The following is a 24,923-nucleotide window of genomic DNA, read 5'->3' as shown; positions in this document are numbered from 1 at the left end:
TAGATCAATTTACAATAATTTAACATTGCACAGAACAGTTAACAGAACCAATGACCTGTTATGAAACGAGGTTTGACGAGAAAGCGCGCGGCTGACCTGAATGGTCACCAGTTCAAATCCCATATCATTGAACAGAATTGTCGTAAACAAAACAAAATAGCATAAATGACAAACAAACAATGATCTTTTCCTGAAGTGGTGATAATGAGTTGGTATTTATAATATTCTCACATATGGCTCGATTGTGTTGTCAGGGTTAGTTAGAAGATCATTGTCTGTTTTTCATTAACACACGCTGAAGGACATAACCTGAAAGTCTCCTGAAAAAGTACATTATTTAACTAAGTCAGACTTAAAAGTATTTATTGATATCGTTGTTTTAACTTCATACTAATAGCACAATATAAGCCTTCTATGTAAACAGGACTTGAGCAAGACGGTTTTTTACGTTCATAGAGTGGTTTAAACTTAATTGTAATTTAAGTATTTCCAAAGAAGGTGTCTAATGAATGTTGTTTTCATACTTTCAGTCACGGATTATTTTATAGAGATTAGATATCGAAGCTTATCGCATTGACAACGGCACCATTTTGTAGTCTATTATAAATATAAGAACGTTTAATTTAATTCATCGTCATCACAACAATATTCTAGACGAAGTTATAATAAGTTAGCGCGTTTTTTACACTAATAAAAAACGATTACGCTGTTCAACTCTCAGGTATACAAACAACTAGCTAGACTATGTTATTATTCCATGGCAATATACTAAAATAAATATGGGTTGTCAAATTAGAACTATACTAAAAGTTAACGAAGAAGGAAATAAGGAAGGCGCTGCTGGACACAGGCCGCTACCAACAGGGCAATGTAGAATCATTGATGGAGGCCTATGTAGCAGTGGACGTCCTGTGGCTGATATGATGATGATGATAACGAAGAAAGCGTAATTCAAGTGGAATGGTACTTAGTCCCTATCAGGGCAATCATGAATAGAGAAAAAATATGGAGTACCTAAGTAACTAGATATTGTAATAGTTTTTATATTATGATCTTGCCTATAATTCGATTCATTCGAGTATCGCGCTATCTGTATCATGGCTCGCTGATAGCGCGGACGACGAGCGCGCGAGATAACGCCGCGCTGACAGTGCGGAGCCCGGAACATCACGTACCAACTAATTATGCTCCGATTAGGCGCAGATTGGAGCCGCCATCACACCGCCGCCGCGTGTGACTCAGCGGAGGCTCGCGCGCCCGCCGGCCGCGGTGACATCACCAGACCCGCTGACTGCGCCGACGCAGCCTCCGCTGGAGGGACAGCCTACGTACGCCAGTATGCATAATACACAAAGCTTTTAGGTAAAATTAAATTTATTGATCATCCAACAATAATTGCACTTAAGGTAAATAAAATTAATCTACACATTTAGATAATCAAAATTAAAATCAAACATTCTCAATCGAATATACTCGTAGTAAAAATAAATACATAAAATTTCATCCCTATTTACTAAAACGACGTGTAGCAACTAGGTATGTATGTACAAAATTCAATGGCAATTCGTAGAAGGCATAAAAATATTTTACATCAGTGGTAAAGCATCGGGACACCTCGGCCGCAGCGCAGCCTGCACTCTGTTATTTATGTCATCGCCGCGCGAGTGATAACGCGAGAGTTGGCAACAGCGCGGGGGCGCGCCCGAGCCTCCGCCCCGCGCCGCCATCGAGTACGAACACCGCACACACAACACCGCCGGCTCGTCCGGCCGCTCCGCACAGGGCACCGCGCCTCACAGTTTTTTCACGATGTCAAACTTGGACTTGAGGTCCATGGGGACTTTCTTGGGGTCGACCTTCTTCTTGGCGGCGAGCTGCGCGCGCATCTCGGCCGCGGTCATGTGCAGGTTGAGCCGCGGCGGGTCGGCGGGCGGCGGGGAGGCGGGCGGCGGGGACGCGCGCGCGGGCGCCGGCTCGGGCGCGTCCAGGTCGGGCAGCGGCTCGCCCGGCGCCGGCGCCGCCACCAGCAGCTCGGCGTCCTCGGCGCGCTCCTTGATGCGCGCCACCACCTGCTTGTGCGACTCGCCGGCGATGCTGTGCCCGTTCACCTCCAGGATGCGGTCGCCGCGCCGCAGCCCCGCCGCCTCGGCCGGCGAGCCGTCGTCCACCTTGCCGATGTACTGGCCCGGCTTGCCCTTCTCGGCGTGCAGGTTGAAGCCGTACCCGTCGAAGTTGGGCGATTTCCGCACGTGGCAGAGCCGCGGCGCGGTCGCCGCTGACCCGTTCGCGGACATGTCTCGCTCGGGAGTGAGTGACGCGCTCGCGGAGTCGCGCTCGGGCCGAGACTGCCGCCCGCGCGCCTCCGCACTCCGCAGCCCGCCCCCCGCCCCCGCCCGCGCACCTGCCAGGTGCCGGGGCGGGGGGCGCGCGCGCCGCGCCAGTGTGAACCGAGTCGCCGCTGAGGCGCCAAGTACCGCCGCGAGTGAAGTGTGTGAAAGCGATCGAGGAGAGCGGTGACACCTCACAGAACTGAGCTCCGAGGTGAGTACCTGGGAGGAAAGCCGAAGCCGCCACGCGGCCAGGGCCCGCGGTGGCCGGGGGCTGCGCGAGCGTCGCTTTCCCGTACGTCGTCGCTCCCTACACGTATCCCACATACGGCCAGCGGTCGGGGACCGGTGTATCGCCACGGTTCAGCGAGTCCGCGGGCGATCGCCTCGACACTCAAATCGGTGTCATCTCGTGAGATTAATGTCAGGCTGGTGTCAATGAGTAATCGAGTTTTCGTCGAGAAGGCTGTATAAGCTGTGTTTGTAAAGAATGCTGACGGAGCTCGCACAGTGCGGCGCGCGGCGACAGAGGGCGCTGGGGCTCACACACGGTCGTTGCTCCGGCAACACTCGGCCGCAATTACTTCAGCTCGAGCAGAAATTGGATGATAACTCGAAGGGCTATCAGGCCAGTCCCGGGCACAGTGCTGGGCCGCGGCTGGTCCGGCGGTGCCCGCGCGACTTGTAAGGAGTTCCTGTGCGCGTCGGATGTGACTCGTGACAACACTCGCATATTAATTGATAATACCGCAGGCATAAAATTATAATATGGTACATGCCTATACCATACTAGTGACAAACTTAAATGGATGTCTGAGTAATAAGCCAAAATGTTGAAGATCTATCACCCACTCTATAAACATCATTTGCGACGCCTTACATACATAACACCGTCCGTGAGTCTAAAAGAGAAAAGCGCTGAGATTGTTCACAACGCCAACAAAGCGCACCTGTGACATGAACTGGGTCGCCAGTGGTCATTGTTCCGTCGCTGACCGAAGGTTTTAATCACAATCATGTCACTCTTGGAAAAAATGCATTAGAGCGGTTCTCGGAATCCGTTAAAAACGCATTACAGTTTTCGCAACGCGGATTCTTCCGTCTCCGTAATCGCTGGTGATCGTAGATGGTGCATCAAGGGCCCGAGTTGCGCAAGTCGCGGTTCACAGTTAATCGAGAGCACTGTTACACGACAGTGAATCTTATCACTGAGGTGGTAAGGGCCAGTGTGGCGTCTCCGTGCGCTCGGCACAGGTGCGAGTCCGCATGCCGACTCTGCGACGTCACCACTCGACCGGTAACAACATTATATTCAGTAACTAACCTACCTACCTGCTTGCCGAAATATTTGGGAGTTCTTTCAACATGTTTCGCATTCATGCACTAACGAAATGTATTGGTCCAATCAATACAAATACTCGTAGGTACAACAATACGTTTGTTCTACTGTTCTGATGTATTTTAATTTGCCTTTAAATAATTTAAAAGAGGCTGAATAATAACTGGAATGAGCTACGAGATAATTTCAATCACATATTGTTGGAATTGAAATCAAAATTCCTACGGGTAAAAGTTAACACTAACGATATTAACCTTGATTAAAACAGTACTTAAAAAGTCTGAAGCCTAGTAGATACTCCTGCCTATTGATTTTGTGGCCCCTACGTGTCGTCAACCAGAAAGTCATGCCAAACCGTTGAGTGAAATCCCCATACAAATTGTCCACTAATGTGGAATGCATACAATAGAAAATGAAGTCCTGCAAACATTTGAATGGGGCGCGCGGGGAAAGTTGTTCCACCGCGGCGAAGGCTGTCGGGCGCGTCATCATCATCAGCTAATGCTATGCTGCTCGCCTTCGCAACCTCCCGGCTGTTGGTGACATTGCGATCGACGCATAACTACTATTGCTAATGAATGAAAGTTGCGTCATGCGATACCAATTAGGTTTAATGAGGTAATTTACTTCTAAGCAATCGTCAAATAATTTTAATTGCTATTTTCATTAAACAAGAATTTCCATTTGCCACCAGTTGTTTGGAATTGTTATTTGTAGGTATTTACCGAGCAATGAATTTGATCCTCTGAAAGTTTATAGCATACATGGACAACCACAAAGAACAACATAGGTAATAATTATTTATGCCATAACAAAATTCCCAACTCAAAACTAATCGTTTAATTCCGATTTGAAATAATGTAATGACTACACTGTCGATGAGTAACAGCTTTATCATGAGAGTCATTTGTTCATTAATGACTAATTCATTTTTTTCGCAATTGCAGGGCTTGCATTGGATTGCTTGATACAGCAAAACAAAGCTGCGCAAACACAAACACACAGCCTTTGATAAATATAAAATTAAGCCCAAATTCGTTCCAGTAAATCGCTAAAGTGACACAGATGCAATGTCCTGCTAAATAAACATGACCCTTATTTTAGTGTTACTATCATTCTTATTACCATGCTATACTTCTTCGAGAACGCTGCTTAGATCAAATATTCATAAGCAAAGCATGATAAAAGTATGAAAACATTATTTACGTGTGTCTACAGACAAGCAATATCTACAGATGAAAACATCGGTTTATAAATTACAAAAGAAAGTGTTTGAATGTTCCTAACTCCTAACTATTAGTTAACAAGCTGTTATAAATATTAATGTACATACGCATTAATGAACTGTAACCAAATTATACTGATAATAGTGAGTTCTTCTGTCTTAATTGTGAAAAAATCGAAAGTAAATTCAATTGGTAAATTTCGTAGCCTAGGTAAGAGTTTACTTTTATTTTGCCAGTCTACAATTTACCTTTACTTTGTATAAACAGAAATAAGGCAAAAGAGCCATACACGAGGAATGTCAACAGTACACACGACTTTCACTCGCAGTGAGAGCGCGTGCAGCTTCACTCGGGAGCCGGCGAGCCCTTTGACAACAAAACTGCATAATTTACCAACATTACCACCTAACTGAGCACACAAGGCGTGTTGACATTTAAAATGTGCATAATAAAAGAACATGCAAAATAAGTGTCGCCTTCGGTAATGGAGTTGTTGTAGCACTTTAAGATGATAATAAAATTCGGATAAGTTGCTCTTCTGAAGTGTGGATAATGCGTGAGAGCGTGCTTCGTCTCAGGTGAAGTGCGTGTGCTGCGCTGCGATACGCGATACTTACGCAGACGAATATTTGTAATTGAAGGCTGTGTAAATAACATTACTTATCATTTCGGAAATATCATTTTCGATTTTAAGCCCGCGTGAGACTAAAAGGAGAAGTGGTATATTATTATGTATATTGACATAACATAACAATAATATAAGATAGTGAAATATCTAAATTGAATAATTTACAAGGTTCTTGAAGGTTCATCATTTTGTTAACTGCTTAATAAAAAATATAGAAAATGTAAGCTTAAAATTAGTTATATGTTTTTTCTGAAAAAATTGAAGAAGATAATAAATAGAATTTACTAATATACTTAGGCAGTTTATGGTTTGCAAATAATCTTGGCTTAAACGTAAATGCATTACTAGTAGGTGCAGCAAATCTCAATACAAATAGACAATAAATCACAATACACCGTTTGCCAAGCAATCGACAATATTCGTAAATATGCAAATTCAGCTGAATGCGTAGGTCGCTCAGCCAAGAATGCAGAGAACGCGCCTGTCTGCTTAGCTACGATGCTTAGCATGGTATGAAATTTAAGACCCTGAATAATCTATTTAGAATTACCTTACAAAATGGGTAGTTGGAAAAGATGTGGTGGTTGTTTCTACACTCAACATCAAATACACCGCACCTTCCACGACGCGAACTTTAAAGATTTTCTTTTGACACAATATTGGTGCCCCAGCAATATTGGTGTTATTTGAAAGCCCAATAAATATCCTTAAAGAAAAACACATTTATTTTTTTAATAATAAATGATTAACATATACCATAAATGTGACTTGAAAAAAGACCTCACTTTGGGCTCAGCTTTGGGATCAATTAGAACAAATTTTATGGTTATAAAACCAAATAATGATCACACGTATCCTCTTTTAACAGATTGATAGCGATTAATCCCAACTTAACAGTTTTATAGCCATCAAATTTGGCTCAAACGTAACTACCTATTTTTTGAAGAAGTGACCCTGGATCCTTCAAAAGACACATTTTTGGGGTAAAAACCTTTCTTTTAATGAAATGAAGTTTAGAACTAGGCTTTTAAATGGTGCCAATATTGGTAGGAAGTGGGGATGCATACGTTTGAAAGTGTTTGTCGCAGGAGGTGCGATTTATTTGCTGTCGAGTGTAGTTACTCAAGGCGCCAACCACTATACAGTAGAGACAACACTCCAATTTCGGTGGGTTCGAGCCCCACATAACCTTCCACCCTTCAGCGACAGGTATGGAAGGCAGAAGGCCCTTTGAGTTTTTCTGGGGTAAAAAGGGTAGTATAAAAGTTAGCATTCTATAGAAAATCTATCAACGAATCGCAATATTATAATTTCAGTGCAAGGTCATTGGAAAAGCAAATTGTAGTTTAAATCGAATCAATTTCCATTTCCACGCGTGTTCGGGGCTCGCGTCAGGAAACGGTCGTTTCCCTGCTACAAGCGGTAAACATTCAAAAATATCAATTAGATACAATCGGAAACGCGGTTCCTTCCGTCGCTGAATCGTTTTCGAATTAACCTATTAAGCTGTTTCTTAATCGCGTTAGTATGGAGTATGTGGCAACGCATTCCGTCGAGCTGAACGAGCGGCGACGTCACGTCACGACCAATGTTATCGGCGTCGAGCGTAATGCTATCGATACGAGTTGCTTCATCGTGAACATTGATAAATACTCATGCGTACATGAAGCAGTTATAAAAATGCTTAACTAAGGAACAGAATTGTAAAAGAGTCTACCACATGCTCTCCTATAAATAATAACTGTTGTTTCTACTTGATGACTAGACTAAAGAATTCTTACCTGCCATTACATACTATCTAAACTAAATTCTTCACTATATTGATTTGGTAAATTTTCTAAATACGGATTCAAGCAGATGTTTGCCAATTGAATTCTTTTAGACTCCTGACATACCTTCTACAATAATCGCTTACCTACACGCAACATCTGATTTATGATTTAAAATTAAATAATAATGTACGAGTGTGATATGATATGACGGATCACAACTCCCTCCCACCTCGCGGGATAGGTTAGGAATGCTGAAAAAAATTTACGTCTATGCCGAAATTCCCGAACCTAACCCGAGGTCCTGACCTGACACGCTGCGCAGCCGCTGTTTCATGCTACATCTACAGAATTGATAATATACTGCATCATCAAAAACAACAGAAAGACAGTCAAGACAGAAGAAGTAATGAAATAACAGGTTGTTATCTATTAAAGAAAATGGGAAAATATTTATTATCAAAAAATATTTAAACCACTTTTTTACACATTTTACCACAAATTACATTTAAATATGCCTAAAACTTATCAACTTAACGATGGCTGAATGAACGCACTCGCACAGTAGTACGAGGCAGTGAGCCGCTCAATCAGTACACATTCGTACAGTCGCGGCATGTATTATACCTACATCTTGTTCATTCAATACATAACCTTACGAGGTGGATCTTAGAGCGAGAGCCTTAATAACCAATCAGCCCGCGATGTACTCCCATGGCTCGCCCGCGCGCGACCACATTCCACCGCTGACGTGCGCGGGCGCACCACACCTAGCCAGCCTCGTACTTGAAACACGCTGTTTCTATTATTATAAGTTTTAATGTTTTTTTATCATAGAGCTTTAAAACTATGCATTGTGTATTCAAAAGAGTTATTTGTTTCCCAAAATTAAAACTATCGCAGTATTTTGAAAAATACATAATTATTAATTATTTTACTGATTGTGACCGTCACGATCGTATAGAAGTACAATAAAATTGATAAGCAACATCTAATCATATCGGTGCGCGAGCGGAATGCGGCGAAGGTCGCGCCACGCAGCGCGCCGCTCCACAATACATCTATTTTACGACCTTTTGACATTGTGCACAGTAGGTACCTATTGTATCGAAGTCAGTCAACAATGAGTGCAAATTCTTGTCAAGAGGCTTGCTCTGTACACGTATCTTAAATACTTAATCTAACCTAATTAAGCACAAACTTAAATTCTAATTCGTAAATTAAATAGGTATTCAATGTATACATTAATTAACGTGTACGTATGGCAGACATAACAGTCAATAGGTCGTGAGCATGGAGCCTGAATGCAACGTATAAAAATGTAATTATTTTCTCACGATTAACCCCCGCGATCTGGCTCGACTGTGAACGCCCCCGACTACCGTCACTATGCCTTGCATCGTCACGTACCGGATTTATAACGATCCATTAACCATTAACCCATCTCCTTTTACCTAACATTTGGCTACAAAATACGAGTGTTTTTGCTCATAGTTACTCGTGATTTCAAATAATATGATTATAAAGACTAAATACTTATTTATATTATAAATACGTAAATTGACAAAGTTATTTGTGTTGTAAGAAAAAAGGAGTATAAGGAGCATCGTCAATCCTTAGCTGACTTACCTATACATACTATAATACTCGACAATCACTAACCTAACCTTCGACCGACAAGGATCACAGATTAATGCTAAAAAATACGTTAACAAAATAATGTAGAGGCTATTCTAAAGTAAACATTTAATGTAATCACATATAGTAGCCAAAGGAACCGACAAGATATCTTTAAAAGTCATTATTTGCGTTAACTATTTATATGATGTAACCTTACTGAGATAATATTTGCCAAAATATGGCAAAACAAACAGCGAAGTGACGCGCCGAGCACGATTGATGATTTCGCAGTAATTTGTTCCACGATGATATCATGACTGCTATAACCTTCGGCTTACATTCATCACAGAGTGCTAGACTAACCAATATTTATGTCGCGCCTGATGACCTTACATATTTTACCGGAAATACTGGATTTTCTCAAAAAATCCGGTAATGTTTTTATTTGCGACATTCTTCTGATCCTCGTTTAGCACAACTTCTGTCTTATCACGTAGGCTGTTTAGAATATATTTAATTAAACCTTATTTATACCTCCACAGAATAACTAAAGTAATTTGGTACACAGATTTTTAAGTGATTTCTAGCTGTATTTTCCTATGAATAAGTGGTAATTACCTATTCTATGTACTGTAACTGTACCTGTAATAATCCTACTAATATTATAAATGCGAAAGTTTGGATGTCTGGATGTTTGTTACTCTTTCCCGCAAAAACTACTGAACGGATTTTGTTGAAACTTTACAGTATTATTTTTTGTAACCCAGATTAACATAAGTAGGCTATAATTTATGCCGATCTGTGACACTAAATTTCACGCGGGTGAAGCCGGGGGAAAAGGTTAGTAAGTAAATAAATAAACAGTTTACAGTGGCCAATAGATTTTATGTTAGTTGGCCTTATTTGTTTTCAAAATTGCCAACCATCTCACTCTGAATGGTTGCCAAATTTCCGTGACCTTGAGAAAGTTTCCCTCCACGTGTGCAGTGTGCACCCCTCCCGCTCGGCGCGCGCGCGTTGATGTCTTTTCCCGCGCGCCCGGGAGACATCAACGCATCACACCCCTTAGCATTATTTGCCTTAGAAAATAATGATGAATTACACAATTATTCTTCCTATAGTGTTTCTTTAACGTCGTTGTACAGTGTATGTACATTAATTGACTACTAGAAGTTCTGAAGTTCTTACTGAAAGTGAATGCTTTACTCGCTTTGCTTTTTTTTTATATTTTCTGTTAAAAGGCTTGGAATGAAATTTATTGATGATACATAACACAATATAAATAAAGCAAAATTATGTTATTTATGTATGATAAATCGTAGACTAAAGTCCAATTACCTAATATAATAACTAATATAAATAAATAAATAAAAATTGATTATTTTATCAGACACTCATTCTCGTACATTATAGTAATAAAGAAAGATAACAATTATTGTTGCTCTGAGTGTGCGATCTGGAGCCTAAACTAGGGCCACCCTGTATTTCAGGCCTCCGTAACTATGTAATATAAGCTTCGTATTATTTGATAGATTTGAATATTTTAATATTCTCATAATATTGTGTAATTTTGAATAAAATGACTGTAAAGTCCCGTGATTATCATTATTGGCCGATAAGGGCATTAGCATAATCTACAAAAGGAGCGACTAATATAGGAACATATCAGTACACATAATACTACATACAAACTAATGCAGAATAATTCATTTTATGTCAATAACACTCACAACTTGAAAGCAGATAAAGTTAATAGCATTACTCTCCTTCCTAAAAACACATTTTCGTGATTTCACTACCTTTCCAGAACCAAAAATTAAAATAATAATAATATCTGCGTGAACGCAGTCAAGTCAAGAACGCAGTCGCGAGCAGATTTTAGTAGCCATTTCGATAAGAGTTATCGCTAAAAACAAGGAATGTTTGAGATTGGCAGCGATATAAGGTAATAATTAAGATAATATACTACCTAGATTATGATAATGGTGTGCCACGTACTAATATAATGATTTTTGAGCTATAGATCGCCTTTGCGATGGAGGATCGAAAATGTACGAGACGTTAATCCGACTCTCACATGCACTATTAGGCGAGGTTAACCCGAAGGATAAAACATCTTCCTTTTTCGAAGTCGGTTTAAATTTTTAATCAATATAAAGTAGGTTTCAGTTTCTGTATTTGTTTAATTCGTTCTCGATTCCCGCTTGTGTAAGTGATTACCGCAACATTACCGCTGCGGCAAAAACCGAAAGCGGCGACTGTATAATTAATATCTATGAAGCGCGCGAACGATCGATTATTCATTTGATTCATAATTTTATTTTATAGTAACCTATGTCCGCGACTTTGTTCGCTAGACAAGGATTTTTTAAGATGAAAAGCTAATTCATAAATTCAAAGTACATGTTAAGAAAATCCTTATGAAAAAGGATGTGCGTGGATTTTACCTGCCTAGTTCGCACTTATTACGTGTCATGTAAGTTATTAATTACTGTATTTGATTGAAAAAGAAGCTGACAAAGGTGGCTGAGTTTCTTCCGCCACTTCTTCTTAGCACCAGCCCATATGTTGTCCCGAAGTGATGGTAGGGCAAGCTATATTTGTAACGTGTATAAGTTCCCTGGAAATTGCTTATGTACTGAATAAACTATTTTATTTTTTATTGCAAAACATGTTGCTCGTTCGTTGTGAATTTAGGATTGACCTATTTTCCTATTATGATGTTAACCAATAACAGAATATACTCATAAACCTAGCGAATCGTTTAAGTATGTCGTAATACAGACTTGCAAATATCGAAAAACGATCGAAATATTTATTATGATTAGTACTTGGAAATATATTTTATTTTAGAAACGTTCCAATGAGTACTACCCACCGATCACACAAGTACTTCATTTAAGCCACTTGTGTCAACACGGCTGTATAACTTTACGAGCATTTAAGAACAGATCCGCGTCCGCGAGACGTGTCAGGTGATGGGCGTGTAGTAAAGCCTTAACGGTAAGTAAACAAAGCTCAGAGGTGGCACGTAAAGATAAGGCATATAATTTTATTCGTTAGCCGCACACTGCCCATTGTGGCGATAAATTTTAATAGCGCTGTCCGCCTCCGCCATTGTTTGCGAAGGCTTTTCACACGCGCATGACTCAGTGCGTGCGCATCTCCGCCGAAGTCGAGTAGCTCGGTGTGTACAGCCAGTTGCGTAGTGGAATAAATACTAGTAATTCGGTAGTAGGTACTGGTTACAAATGATAGGTAATTTGACTTAGTAATTTTAGTAAACTGGGGCAGTTTACCCCCTCTAGTTTAAATAAACGGTCATCAAAAGATGTTTAAATAGAGATTAAAACGGATTTGTGAATTTTTTACCTGATTTCACATAATTTAAGATTAGATAGAAAAATTATTAACCAGAAACGTATAGAAACTCATTGTATTGCTTGGATATTGTCCTGTTTTGTATACGTAATAAAATAGAAAGAAAGAAAGAAAGAAAAAATGTTTATTCAGTATCATCGACAATACACTTACAATACTTAACATTATTTAATGAGAAGGTAATTACAATGATACAATTAAAATAAATAAATAAACTGACAATCTTTAAAATGCCCTGACTAAACTACTCTGGCAACAGTCATCCCAGCAGACTCGCCCACCACCAGCGCTCGCGGGCCTACGCAGCAGCCTCGGGATCACTCATCACGTGCCCGTATAAGGCGCTTGGCATCATCTAAACGCAAGAAATGATCGATTGCGGCATTATTATAATTAACTTTTAAATCGCCCTTTACTTCATTCATCTTTAGATTTTTTATTTGTTTTATGAATACCTTGATAAATCTATATCTATAAAGGGAAACAAATAATCATTACGCTACGACGTGAAGAAAACCCGAATATCGAAATGTAAAGACATTTAAGTAAGCTGAGCAATTATACAGCATTGTTATAATAAACTAATGAGGCTAGACTAATGAATACTAATAGGCTTTCAAGTCTTTCAATTAGACTAATAATGCCTTACTTTCAATCTATTGGAACTAGTGCCTGTACTGCCAATAGATTGGTTTAATTTAGCGAGCGACTAGAAAACCTCCGCCGCGCCATCGCTCAGGCACGCTGCGCACGCGCCGCCATTTCACCGCGCGCATCCGCCAAGGACATTATTTTCACCAGGTGAAAACGTCAACTACCATTAACGGGCACTCAACACAATACTAAACATTCTGTTGGATACCCATTACGTCAAAATTCTGAATTTTCCATGAGAATTTGAACATGAATGCGATACTTGGAAAATGCGACCAATGCTGCAGGTTTAATATTATTGTATTAGCGAAACCAACCTCGAGACTCATGCATTTTTGGCTATCCTAATTTCAAATCGATATAAAATTACCTATAATGTGCTGTACTGTAGTTTAAGTGCGACCTTGGGCTGAATATGCGTTTATTTATACGAATAGGTATACAAAAAATAAAGTTCAATAAGGCTTTCATAAGAAAGGACACTTACTCGTAGTCTAGGCGCAGACTACCGATTTTTAGTTAGCCGATAATTGGATCGATTTCCAATTTGTATGAAAAATTAGCCGATACCAAATCGGTGTAGTGTGCGCACTTCCATACAACAACAACTATCGGACAACTAAAAATCGGTGTTCTGCGCCTAGGCTAAGAATGTGAAGAAGGTGACTCACCGCAGCTGCTTCTGTTGCAGATATCCCCTTGTGCGATGGGCGTAGCGCTTGCGTGAGGACACGATGGCGCTGCGCGGCGCGCGCGCGCAGGACCCGCAGCGCTCCCGCGGCGACACGCAGCGCTCGCGCGGGGACACGCAGCGCGCGCTCGACGAGTTCGACGAGCTGGCGGGGCTGCGCGGCGCGCCTCCCGAGGTGCGTGCCCGACGCTTCTACACGTCACTGGACTTTATGAGCACCTGACTGCTTACGACAGTCTACGTCAAGAAGCATAGTTTCACTTTTTTCTAAACAAACACGTTCACTAAATCCTAATATCTGCACACAAGCATCCAACCCACTTTTTTCATTCTGTTTCTTTCAACAACAGTCTAACATTAATATAGTGTATAGTATTGTTGTTAATAACGAGACTTCGACATACACAATGAACTAATACAAAATGTTTGATATTGACTGGATGTTCACTACTACGGGATTACAACACACAAACACTTTTAAAAAGGTAAAAAGGTATTTACCTCCCCGACGTTTCGACTCGGTTGCACCGACACGAGCCACGGTCGCGGGCAGACTGAAGAGACGCGGCGTCGTCCGCTCGGGCGCGATGAATTTTCTTCATCCACCCGCATTTGCACAACATTTTCGTCCATGGTACAGTCAGTTTTACTGGTTTTACTTAGATTTATTATGATACGGATATTATGTACGAGTTTACAAAATAGTTTAAGCAAGCATAATATGCATTAAAAATTGTTTTTATTAATAATGTTGAAGTCTAATAGAGATTATTTTATTTTCAATGACTGAAATTAACTCAGAAATATCTGAAAATAAACGTTTGATTCGTTGATAGTGTTCTAATAATATCTCCATAGAATACAGGAAAATTGTGAATTTTCCAGGGAGTATGTCAAGCTTGTAGGCGATGGACGTGGCTCAAGGACGATGAAATCATTGGGAGAGCCCTATGTTCGGCAGCGGACGTCCTGTGGCTGAAATGATGATAATTATGATGAAGATGTCAAGCTCGTTGATTTAGTAATATGCTGATGATTGTCAATGTGGTTCTCTTTCGCAGGGCGGAGATGGCGAGCGCACGGTGTACGTGCTGGAGCACCTGGCCACGTTCACGGTGACGCGCGAGACGGGCATCGTGTACCCGGCCGACGGCATGCGCCGCCTGCTGCAGCTCGAGAAGACCAACGGTCAGTCGCCTTGTACTTTACAAACACATCATGCCATATGGTGGAGCTTTTAAAGCAACCCGCATACTACAGCGTCGCTGCTGCTGATACAGTCAAAACTGTTTTTGACTGCCTGATTTTTGCAGTCAATTAAGAGCTTTTCACTGATTATGAGTGCTTTTCATAAAATTATGTACACTATGTAATGTATGTTGTCTATATTATGTAGACGGTTTAGTATTCGCCACTATGCTCCATTTACTTACTGCTATAAGTAATTGAAAATAATTCTTCCGTATTTTTGTGGAAATCCTGTCACACAAAACTTACAATCAATTCCAATACTCCAGTTTTAACCATCCCTGAAACTTTTTACTACCTCAGAGTGAGAGACGCAGCATAAAACTACTGATTTTGAATAATATTCAACTCTCTTCCATTTGGCCATGATGGTACATATCTGTCGCGTTATAACGTACCTTTCATATTATGTTTTTATTACTGTCTGTCATGTTATCTAATCGAACCGCTTTCTCTTTTCTAGGAATATGGAGCCAAAAAATGCAACTGAGCCTGGAGGGGCAATGGGTACTCGTCATGGATTACGAGACCGGGGTATGTGTAAAGTTACAAGCATCTTTACTATTAGATACCATTTTCAATTACAATTTCGAATTGAGAATAGCCTACAAAATGATATTCCCATTAAATCTGAATGTCGTTAATAATATGTTTTTAAGAATTTCCTTGAATTAATACTGCCAACCAACTTTAATCCCTTGAATCCACACTTTTATCAACTTTCAGTGAGCATTTTTAAGCCTCTAGCAGGTGTATTATGTCCGGCATATTGATTGTCAAGTTTCACTTTCATTGCTTTCGCCTTAAACGCTTAGGAATGCTGCTGGAATTGAAAGTTTAAACATTATCAACAAATGCGCGAGTCTCATTATCTAATGGTAATAGATATCCGTTTTCCGACTCGAGCGATCTTATTTTGATCATTTATTATCACTATAAATTATTCAATACTTTCCTAACATTTCCGTGGTTTAACAGGAAGAGGTTTTGAATCGATTTCAGATCATTTTCTTCAGACTCATTGTCAGAGCTTTTAAGGATAGAAAATTATTAAAAACTACCGATCGCCTTGTACTTGCAGTCAATAATGGAGCGGTTCCCGGCGTCGTGGGTGCACTCGCCGACCGCCTTCACGTCGCCGGAGCCGGCGGAGCTGTACAACAACGTGCTGGCGTTCGTGGTGGGCGCGCCCGCGGGCCCCGGGCCCGGGCCCGGCGCCGGGGGCCCGCCGGCCGGGCCCGACGCGCCCCTGCCGCGCCGCGAGCTGCACATCTTCCAGTGCCACGACGTGGCTGCGCAGACGCTCGTCGAGGAACTCAATGCACTGAAGTAAGAATCGCAAGAGTCCAAGAGATAGACTCAGGCTTTATACGAGAGGAAAATTGAAAATAGGATTACCAAATAATTAGGAACTTCATAAACATCGATTAAGAAAATTTTCATTACAAACTTTTTACATTTAGAAGAGGTATTAGAATATTCTGAAATACTACTATGATGATAAGAAAAAATGCACATTGAGTCATCTATCAAGTTTTTTATCGATCTTGTATTTGTAAACTCGTTGTCTTAGTCCAGGGCTGTCATAGGCCATGTCTGAGCACTCACTGTCTGTTTAGTTCTTGAGACTCGTCAGTGTGTATCAGCTATTGTGCTCTGACCTGACAGCCCTGGCATTATCAGAGTGTAGTGTTGCGACATGCTTAAGGAATCTCGCGCTTATCAATCCACCAATCTAATCTCGGGATTGGATACCGAACTAAGAGTAAAATAAATTCAGTAGGTATTAACATTCAATCGTGCAAAGAGTGAGTCAAAATGATGTTTGAATCATAACTAGTAGTACAAAATATAAACTTTTAAGAATATGAAAGTGAATGTGTCACAACAGTTATGGAGTGAAATGGAGTGAAACCAAATATTAAACTTTGGGATTCGATTAAGTAGTAGTAAGAAGATAAATACTCACATCTAGGAAACTCAAACTATCATAAATAGGTAGGTAAGTAGGTATTCGTTGTTTACTGCGGGTCTAAGACTGGGACTATGGAAAAATCTCGTAGTCTCGTAGACTTACATAAGATTGATGACAAAATCATTTTTTTAGGCATACTCGATGCACAGTTAGCCAACTGAAGTTTCTTGTTAACTTAGGGAAATGTCGTAATATACCAAGCCAGTGAATTTCCCCACTTCAGAAATTGCGATAATCGTTGCTCCATATTGATATATCTGCATAGCTTAGGTATTACATACAAAGCGATGATAATCGTGTAAGGCCAAGTGTCTCGCTCAGAGTAATCTTGGCAGAGCTTATCTCCGCCTAAGCCGGCGCGCGCGCACCGTCATACCGTCTCAGTACCGCCCGCAACATGCTGGGAGATGATCTACTTCAGGCACAAGTTCGGGCTGCCAGTCTCGGCTTATACATGGTACATACTATGAGTATAATAATCAAATGATTAGTGCGTTATGTGCAGCGTAGTGTGTAAATTGTGTTGTACTGTACCCACAAGGAAGTTCATTGATAGTGAGGGTAGTCAAGGAAGCGTATTGTGCTAGATCGATCTTGAATGTGATCTGAGACATACTCGTACTTAAGTTTATTTCTAGAAATATCTAAGTAATATTGTACTGTATTGTTTATATTTACGTGTAGGTTACAAAGATTCTTTGTCTGTCCATCATCTCTTTCGCTGCATCCCAGAGTATTGATTTGGTTGAAACTATCGAATATCTATTCTCAACGTCAAGAATATTAACAAGGGTGTATATAGTTTCAAATGCCTCTGTAGCGACGAACGAAATTTTTTTCCACTGCCTCATAGTTTCGAAAGTTTATGGACTCGAATGATAGTCGCGAACGACGCTGTTACGAAAAGTATTTTCACTGCCTCATAATGGCCTCATACGTGAATCTAAGCCTTTCTAAAAGATTTTTTCGAATTTCCACCAATAACCATGTATTTCTGTGCGCAGGGGCGTCGGCAGCGGAGGGTCGGGGGAGGGCGCGCGCGACTTCATCATCGAGCGGGAGCGCGAGCGCGAGCGGGAGACGGAGATGGAGCGCCCGCGACGGCAGGTAGCTAAGATGTTTATATACTTTGAAAAACTTATAAACATCAGGCGTGACTGCAGTCAAATACCTGCTTTGTTCAGGATAAAATAAAAACTTTGAGAAACGTCTCACCAGCGGCGTCAGCGCAGTGCCCACAAAATCATGTTTACATACAAAGCTACACTATGGCTGGTTGAATACATTTAAGATACGTGTCCTATATTATACTTCCAATGCATAACATACAAAAGCTTTCGGGGCAGTATTTTCACGGATTCGGATTGGACGTACTGCTAGACCGCTTTTATGATAGCAAGTTTAAGCTTTCGTATGTTATGCAATGGACAGTCTAAGCCTTAGACTCTACGCTAAACTATTCATTAGGAATGAAAATAAAAAATATAAAAATGGACGAATGTATGTATCTCTGTATAACCCATATTATGCAAATAAAAACTCTTGATTTGATTTGGTTTGACGAATAAAACTAAAAACTGTGTCTAATTGCAAATTTATGAACTACTGCGTGATTGTTGCAAAGGTATTGATTATAGCTGGAGATAGGGCCGATATCGGCTGATAACATCCGGGCATTATCTACCGGGGCTCATTATTCACCAACTGAATGCCTGAATAAAAATTACTTATATAATTATAACTAAAAAAATTAGTCATCAGTATCGGTGACGCACTATGAGCAGGTATATTTTTAAAAGATAAAAAATCTCAATAACGTTGTCGTTTAAACCAAATGTTTTGGACCAAATAAAAATTTTTCTTTCTTTCTAAATGGTACGGTAATCATTCCACCTGTACGCGCCAGCATTAAAACCTCATACATTTCGAACTCATGTCACACTATTCTATCACTCATTCTGACAGTCCTTTTTCCTATCCTCTCCCTCCCACCTTCAGTCTCGCTCTCGCATCGCAACGCGCCGCTTCGCCTACCTATCTGGGCGTTAATACTAAATAAGTATCCAAAATAAACCAATTCAAATAAACCCAAATCGCGCGCTAAACTCATCTCAATAAAAATTCAAGTGTTTGTGAAAGTGAAAGAAGAACCAAGCTTGGACCGTCCTGTGGAGTCTGCTCAATCGAAGGTATCCCATCCCGTTCCTATCCCAATCTCCTACAACTCCTTTCTGGTCCTACCGAGCCGCATGGTTCATTTCCTATCCTTTACACTTAAACGTCAGCTCGTTGTTTGTAAACACGTGTATTTTTAAATTCAATCTTTTAAAATTTTATTTCAATTCAATTTCAAATTCGCTTACATACGCTACGCATTTTATTTTCCTACTGGATTATAAATAAATACGCACAACTCAACTCATTTTTTAACGCTAGCTCTCGTACGTGTGTTTGCTCACCTACAATACAATGGAGGGAGTAAAACGCAAAATTAATTTGCTTGAAGCTAAAAAAGAAGCGCTTTTTCAGAGGGTTCAGGAACTATACGATCTCAGCCTAAAGGTCTCCGACCCTCAGATTGAACAAATTTTCATGTCTCGCATGCATTCGATTGAAAAAACAAGATCGGATTTTCTTGATACTATTGACGAACTTAATTTATGTTATATGAAAAATGATGAGGAACTCAAACCTACATTTGCCGCACTCAACTCGTTTGACGATTTGTACTGTAACATCCTTTCGGTGCAAAGCTCCATCGCACAACTAAAGGCCAACACAGAGCGTCGCAAACAGGATTTCGTAAAAAAATTACCGCCTTTAGAACTAGTCTCTTTCGACGGAGCCCCTTCCAAGTGGCCCGTTTTCTACCAAAATTTTAAAACGCTTATTCATGAGAACACTGGTTTGTCTCCAGGTGAAAAGGCTCAATACCTTATAGGAAAACTTTCCGGAAAAGCACTTACAATTTGCTCGGGTATTCCACCGACTGGTGAGAACTATTACATAATTTGGAACAACCTATTAGAAAAATACCAAGACATAAGAGTACAAGCTTCTATGTATTTGGAACAATTAATAAACTTCAAATCGCAATCTTTAGATGAATTTTTGGAGCAGTATTGCTCAGCTGAAGCTGCCTTACGACGTTTACAGATTGATGACCTTTCCGATTTCATTTTGACTCATATTGCTCTCAGTAAATTAGACAAAGACACTCTAAATTTATTTGAACAATCCATTAAGCACGTAAAAATGCCTACGTTTAATGATCTCAAGACTTTTATAAAAGTACAAAATAAAATCCATGCTTTACGCTTATGTTTTACGCAGAATAAGCCGTACGTTAATAATAAAACGAATTTCGCATCGCAGTCTAAAAACTCGAAACCGACACAGTCGTTTGTTTCTAATACAGCTTCTGGAGTAAAACCCAATCAACATTACTTCCAATCTCAACCGAATTCGCAAGGCTCATACACTCCATCCGCTGTACGCAAGAATTGTCAACTTTGTAAGACGGAACCTGAACATGCCCTGTTCAAATGCAGTTATTTTCGCTCGAAAAATGCGCCAACTCGCTACTCTTTAGTGAAAAAATGTAACTTTTGCCTCAATTGTTTGGGCTTTCATAATGTTAAATATTGCAAATCTCAAAATCGTTGCTCAGTTTGCCAACGTAAACATCACACTCTTATTCATATAGACAACTTTAACGTGAATAGACCTATGACGTCACAACAGCTGACTTGCAGCGCGACGCTTTCGCCGACCGACGCGTCCATGTCCGCGCCCGGTCCGGTCACGCCGCCGTTGCAATCGATGCCAACCAACAATGTATCTCTCTCTGCAGTCACGCCGTCGATCGCTGATGAATCTAGTACCACGGTCTTATTACCCACCGCGTCAGTGTATACTTATGACAATAATAAGACGTGTCAAAAATTACGCGTGTTTCTAGACACAGGTTCGATGAGCAACTTTATCACAAATAAATGTTGTGCGCGACTGAACTTAAAAGTCAATCCGCTACCTACCACTATTAAGGGCATAGGTCAGTCTGAAAGTGTGTCGCTAGGATATGTATCTTTCATAATTGCCTCACGCTTTGATCCCAGGTGTAAATACACAATTAACGCACGCGTCATTGATACAATAACCGATTATTTACCTAATGTAAAGGTTGACATAACCCAGTTATCGCATTTACAAGGTCTTCCTATGGCTGATGACAGCTTCGATATCCCTGCTGAAGTCGATTGTTTGTTAGGCAATGAGATATTCCCGCTTCTTTTAGGTAGTAATAAAATAACTTCACCACAATCCTCTGTCATCGCCATCGAAACCACGCTCGGATATCTCGCTATGGGACGCGCTCAGTGTTACTCAGCTCATTCACGCAATGATAATAAAGCATTCTTTTGCAATGTAGACTCGCACTCATTAGAATCACTCACGCAACGCTTTTGGGAGCTTGAAAGTGTACCTACTAAGAGACACATCAGCCCTGACGATGATATATGTGAAAACATTTTCCAATCAACTCATTCTCGCGACGACTCTGGGACGTATACCGTTTCTTTGCCATTTAAACTTGACCCATCAGAACTCGGCGATTCTTACTTTACTGCTAGGCGTCGCTTTTATAACTTAGAGAAAAGGTTAGACTCAACTCCGGGCTTACGCACTAACTATAATGAAAATATTCAAGACTGTATCGATCGCGGTTTTCTGTCAAAAGTCGAAAACGCATCGAATTCAGAGGGAAATACTCCAAATTATTATATACCTCATCATGCAGTATACCGACCAGATAAACTCACTTCAAAAACTCGAGTCGTTTTAGATGCAAGTTGTAAAACAACCTCTGGAAAGTCGTTAAATGATGTTCTTTACACTGGCCCAAACTTACAAAGTAATATTTTTGATCTTTTAATTAACTTACGCATTTTCTCAGTCGCTTTATCTGCTGATATTGAAAAGATGTATTTCTGTGTGAAGCTTGATCAAAATCACCACCCGTTTCAACGCATATTATTTCGATTTGATCCTGAATCACCGATTGATACTTATCAATACAATAGGGTTTCTTTTGGCGTTTCTAGCTCGCCTTACCTCGCTATGCGTGTCGTTCGCCAACTCGCTGAGGACGAGCGCGCGAATTATCCTATCGCCGCGTCTGAAGCTCAATCCTGTATGTATATGGACGATTATGTCTCATCTATGGACGGGTTAGAAAAAGCTGAACAATCTTACCATCAAATGGTTAAGATGTTCATGGCCGGGGGGTTTAAAATGGTTAAGTGGATCTCGAACAACCCTGAGCTTATAAATAAGATTCCCGATTCGCATAAAAATCCACAGCTCGTCGAATTTGACACTGACTCAGAAATTACGACAAAAATCATAGGCATGCAGTGGCAACCTAATGATGACGTTTTTCTTTACAAAATTAACTCTACTAACTCTGACCAATGCACAAAACGCACGATTCTTTCCGCAACCGCTAGATTATTCGACCCTTTGGGTTTGCTAGGCCCTGTGACAGCGTTTCTCAAACTCTTAATTCAAGAATGCTGGCAGCGCGAACTTGAATGGGACCAGCCAGTTCCAGACTCAATAAAAAATAAATGGAATCGGTTTGATAGTGAGATTAACTATTTATCGCAATTAAAAATATCTCGTCATATAGGGATCACCGCGGGTTGTCACGTCACTATCATGGGCTTCGCGGACGCCAGCGAAGTATGCTACGGAGCTGTAGTTTATGTGCGCGTGAGCTCTGATGCAGATTCACCCGGTGAAGTCTTTCTTATCGCATCCAAATCGCGCGTCGCGCCTTTAAAGAAAATATCTCTTGCGCGGCTTGAACTGTGCGCAGCGCTGCTCTTAACAAATCTTTTATTATCGGTTCGCGATAGTATAGAGAATCGTTATCCTGTTAACTCAATTTACGCATTTTCAGACTCGACTGTCACTCTCACGTGGATACATTCTCCCGCGTACAAATTTCACACATTTGTTGCGAATAGAATTACTGAAATTAATTCGAAACTCAACGCAAAAATTTGGTATCATGTTAATGGAAATGAAAATCCTGCAGATGTAATATCGCGACCTGTAACTCCTAAAGCATTATTAAATCAATTAAATTGGTTTCACTCTCCTCAATGGACAGCTCAGCCAATCTCGCAATGGCCTATCGAGCCATTTCAAGTTTCATCTAACAGTGTTCGACTGGAAGAGAAAACTATCGCTCTTGTTTCAGAGACAAACTCTCAATCGAACTCTCACTTTTTCGATCGATTAATTGATCGCATTTCCACGTACCCAAAATTATTACGCGCTACTGTGTACGTGTTACGCTTCGCTAAAATACTACGTTCAAACGGAGTGGTTACATCCTCTGATTTAGAACTCGCTGAACTCTATTTAGTACGCCATATACAGGCACTATTTTTTACTCAAGATATGCACGCAATTAAAAATAATAAACCCTTTAACAAATCGCTTCTCAAACTTAACCCTTTCATTGACTCTGATAATATACTTCGTGTCGGAGGTCGACTCACTCACTCTCAACTCAACTATGGACAAAAGCATCCAATCATTCTATCGCCTAAACATCGCTTCACTCAACTTTTAGTTGATTACTTTCATGTATGTAATTTACATACTGGTCCTTCACTTCTACTCAGTCTGCTTAGACAGAAATTTTGGATACTTTCCGCACGTAACTTAGTACGTCAAAGAGTGCATCAATGCAATATCTGTTTTCGTTTAAACCCTAAATCTACAAACCCTCTTATGGGCGACTTGCCATCATTTCGCGTTTCAGAAGCTAAAGCCTTTGTTTATACATCGGTCGATTATGCAGGTCCCTTCTTTATTACTCACATTCGCCGCAGAGGTGTTAAAAGCCAGAAGGCTTATATTTGTTTATTTTGCTGTCTTACAACTAAGGCTCTACACATAGAGTTAGTTTCAGACTTAAGCTCTGATCTATTTCTCGCCGCTTTTCGTCGATTCATTTGTAGAAGAGGCCCCGTTTCCATGATATATAGCGACGGAGGTACTAACTTCATTGGCGCTAAACGCAAGCTTGACGAAATTTACGCTCTTTTAGAATCTGACTCTCACAAAAATTATTTAAGTTCACATTTGGCTGAACAACGCATTAAGTTTCTTCATAGTCCACCATATGGTCCGCACTTTAACGGCATCACAGAGATAAATGTTCGTTATGTAAAAACGCATCTTTATAAAGTTATTGGTCTTCAAGTGTTAACATACGAAGAGTTCAACACTGTACTTGTACAAATAGAAGGCTTATTGAATAGTAGACCATTGTGTGTTCTTAGCTCTGACCCATCTGATATATCCGCTCTCACTCCCAATCACTTTCTCAATATAACTCCACTGAAATTCTTACCAGTAGAGAATGTCTCTGATATTTCTGACAATCGGTTAACGCGTTATCAGTTAGTCAATAAATTAGTGCAAAGCTTTTGGCGTCGCTGGAGTCAGGAGTATTTAACTTCTCTACAACGCCGTGAAAAGTGGAATACGGTGACCAAACCGATAGATGTGGGCTCTGTTGTTGTTATAAAAGATGACAATGCGCATCCTCTTTGTTGGCCATTGGGTGTGGTTGTGGAAGTATATCCCGGAAAGGACAAAATCATTCGCACCTTAAAGATTCGCACTGCAACCGGTACTTATGTTCGGCCTGTAGTTAGAGTTTGTCCTCTTCCTTTACAGTAACTCAAATAATGCTCTTAACTTAATTTTTTTCTTAACTTTAATTTAACTCAACTTTAATTTTAATTTAACTCAACTTTAACGCTTATAACTCGTTTAGTTCTCTCTAACGCATGTTTTTTTTTACGTTTTTAACTTTTTTTTTACAAACGCTACTCAATCTAGAGGAAGACCTCTAGGCCGGGGGAGTTGTACGCGCCAGCATTAAAACCTCATACATTTCGAACTCATGTCACACTATTCTATCACTCATTCTGACAGTCCTTTTTCCTATCCTCTCCCTCCCACCTTCAGTCTCGCTCTC

The 24,923-nt window shown here is 40.5% G+C and overlaps 2 protein-coding genes across 4 annotated transcripts in view; one reads left to right on the top strand and one right to left on the bottom strand.

Moving 5' to 3' along the window:
* Positions 1-1,356: 1,356 nt before the first annotated feature.
* LOC135084142 (Na(+)/H(+) exchange regulatory cofactor NHE-RF1) lies at positions 1,357-2,393 on the bottom strand. Its single transcript, XM_063978887.1, has one exon. The coding sequence runs from the start codon at positions 2,292-2,294 to the stop codon at positions 1,794-1,796; it is 501 nt and encodes a 166-aa protein (XP_063834957.1). The 5' UTR covers positions 2,295-2,393; the 3' UTR covers positions 1,357-1,793.
* Positions 2,394-2,422: 29 nt separating this feature from the next.
* Positions 2,423-24,923, top strand: part of LOC135084140 (epidermal growth factor receptor kinase substrate 8-like protein 1) — a 33,198-nt gene continuing 10,697 nt past the window's right edge. For all 3 annotated transcript variants that reach the window (XM_063978884.1, XM_063978885.1, XM_063978883.1), the window contains exons 1-6: positions 2,423-2,541; positions 13,636-13,810; positions 14,697-14,823; positions 15,347-15,417; positions 15,965-16,212; positions 17,863-17,965. In XM_063978884.1, coding sequence (XP_063834954.1) covers positions 13,679-13,810; positions 14,697-14,823; positions 15,347-15,417; positions 15,965-16,212; positions 17,863-17,965 — 681 coding nt within the window. In that variant the 5' untranslated portion in view covers positions 2,423-2,541; positions 13,636-13,678. The remainder of the gene's footprint in view (positions 2,542-13,635; positions 13,811-14,696; positions 14,824-15,346; positions 15,418-15,964; positions 16,213-17,862; positions 17,966-24,923) is intronic.

The sequence above is a fragment of the Ostrinia nubilalis genome, chromosome 25 (assembly GCF_963855985.1).
Source record: "Ostrinia nubilalis chromosome 25, ilOstNubi1.1, whole genome shotgun sequence".
Classification (NCBI taxonomy): Eukaryota; Metazoa; Arthropoda; class Insecta; order Lepidoptera; family Crambidae; genus Ostrinia; species Ostrinia nubilalis.
The sequence above is the reverse complement of the archived record's forward strand: the minus strand, read 5'-3'. Positions and strand labels throughout refer to the sequence as shown.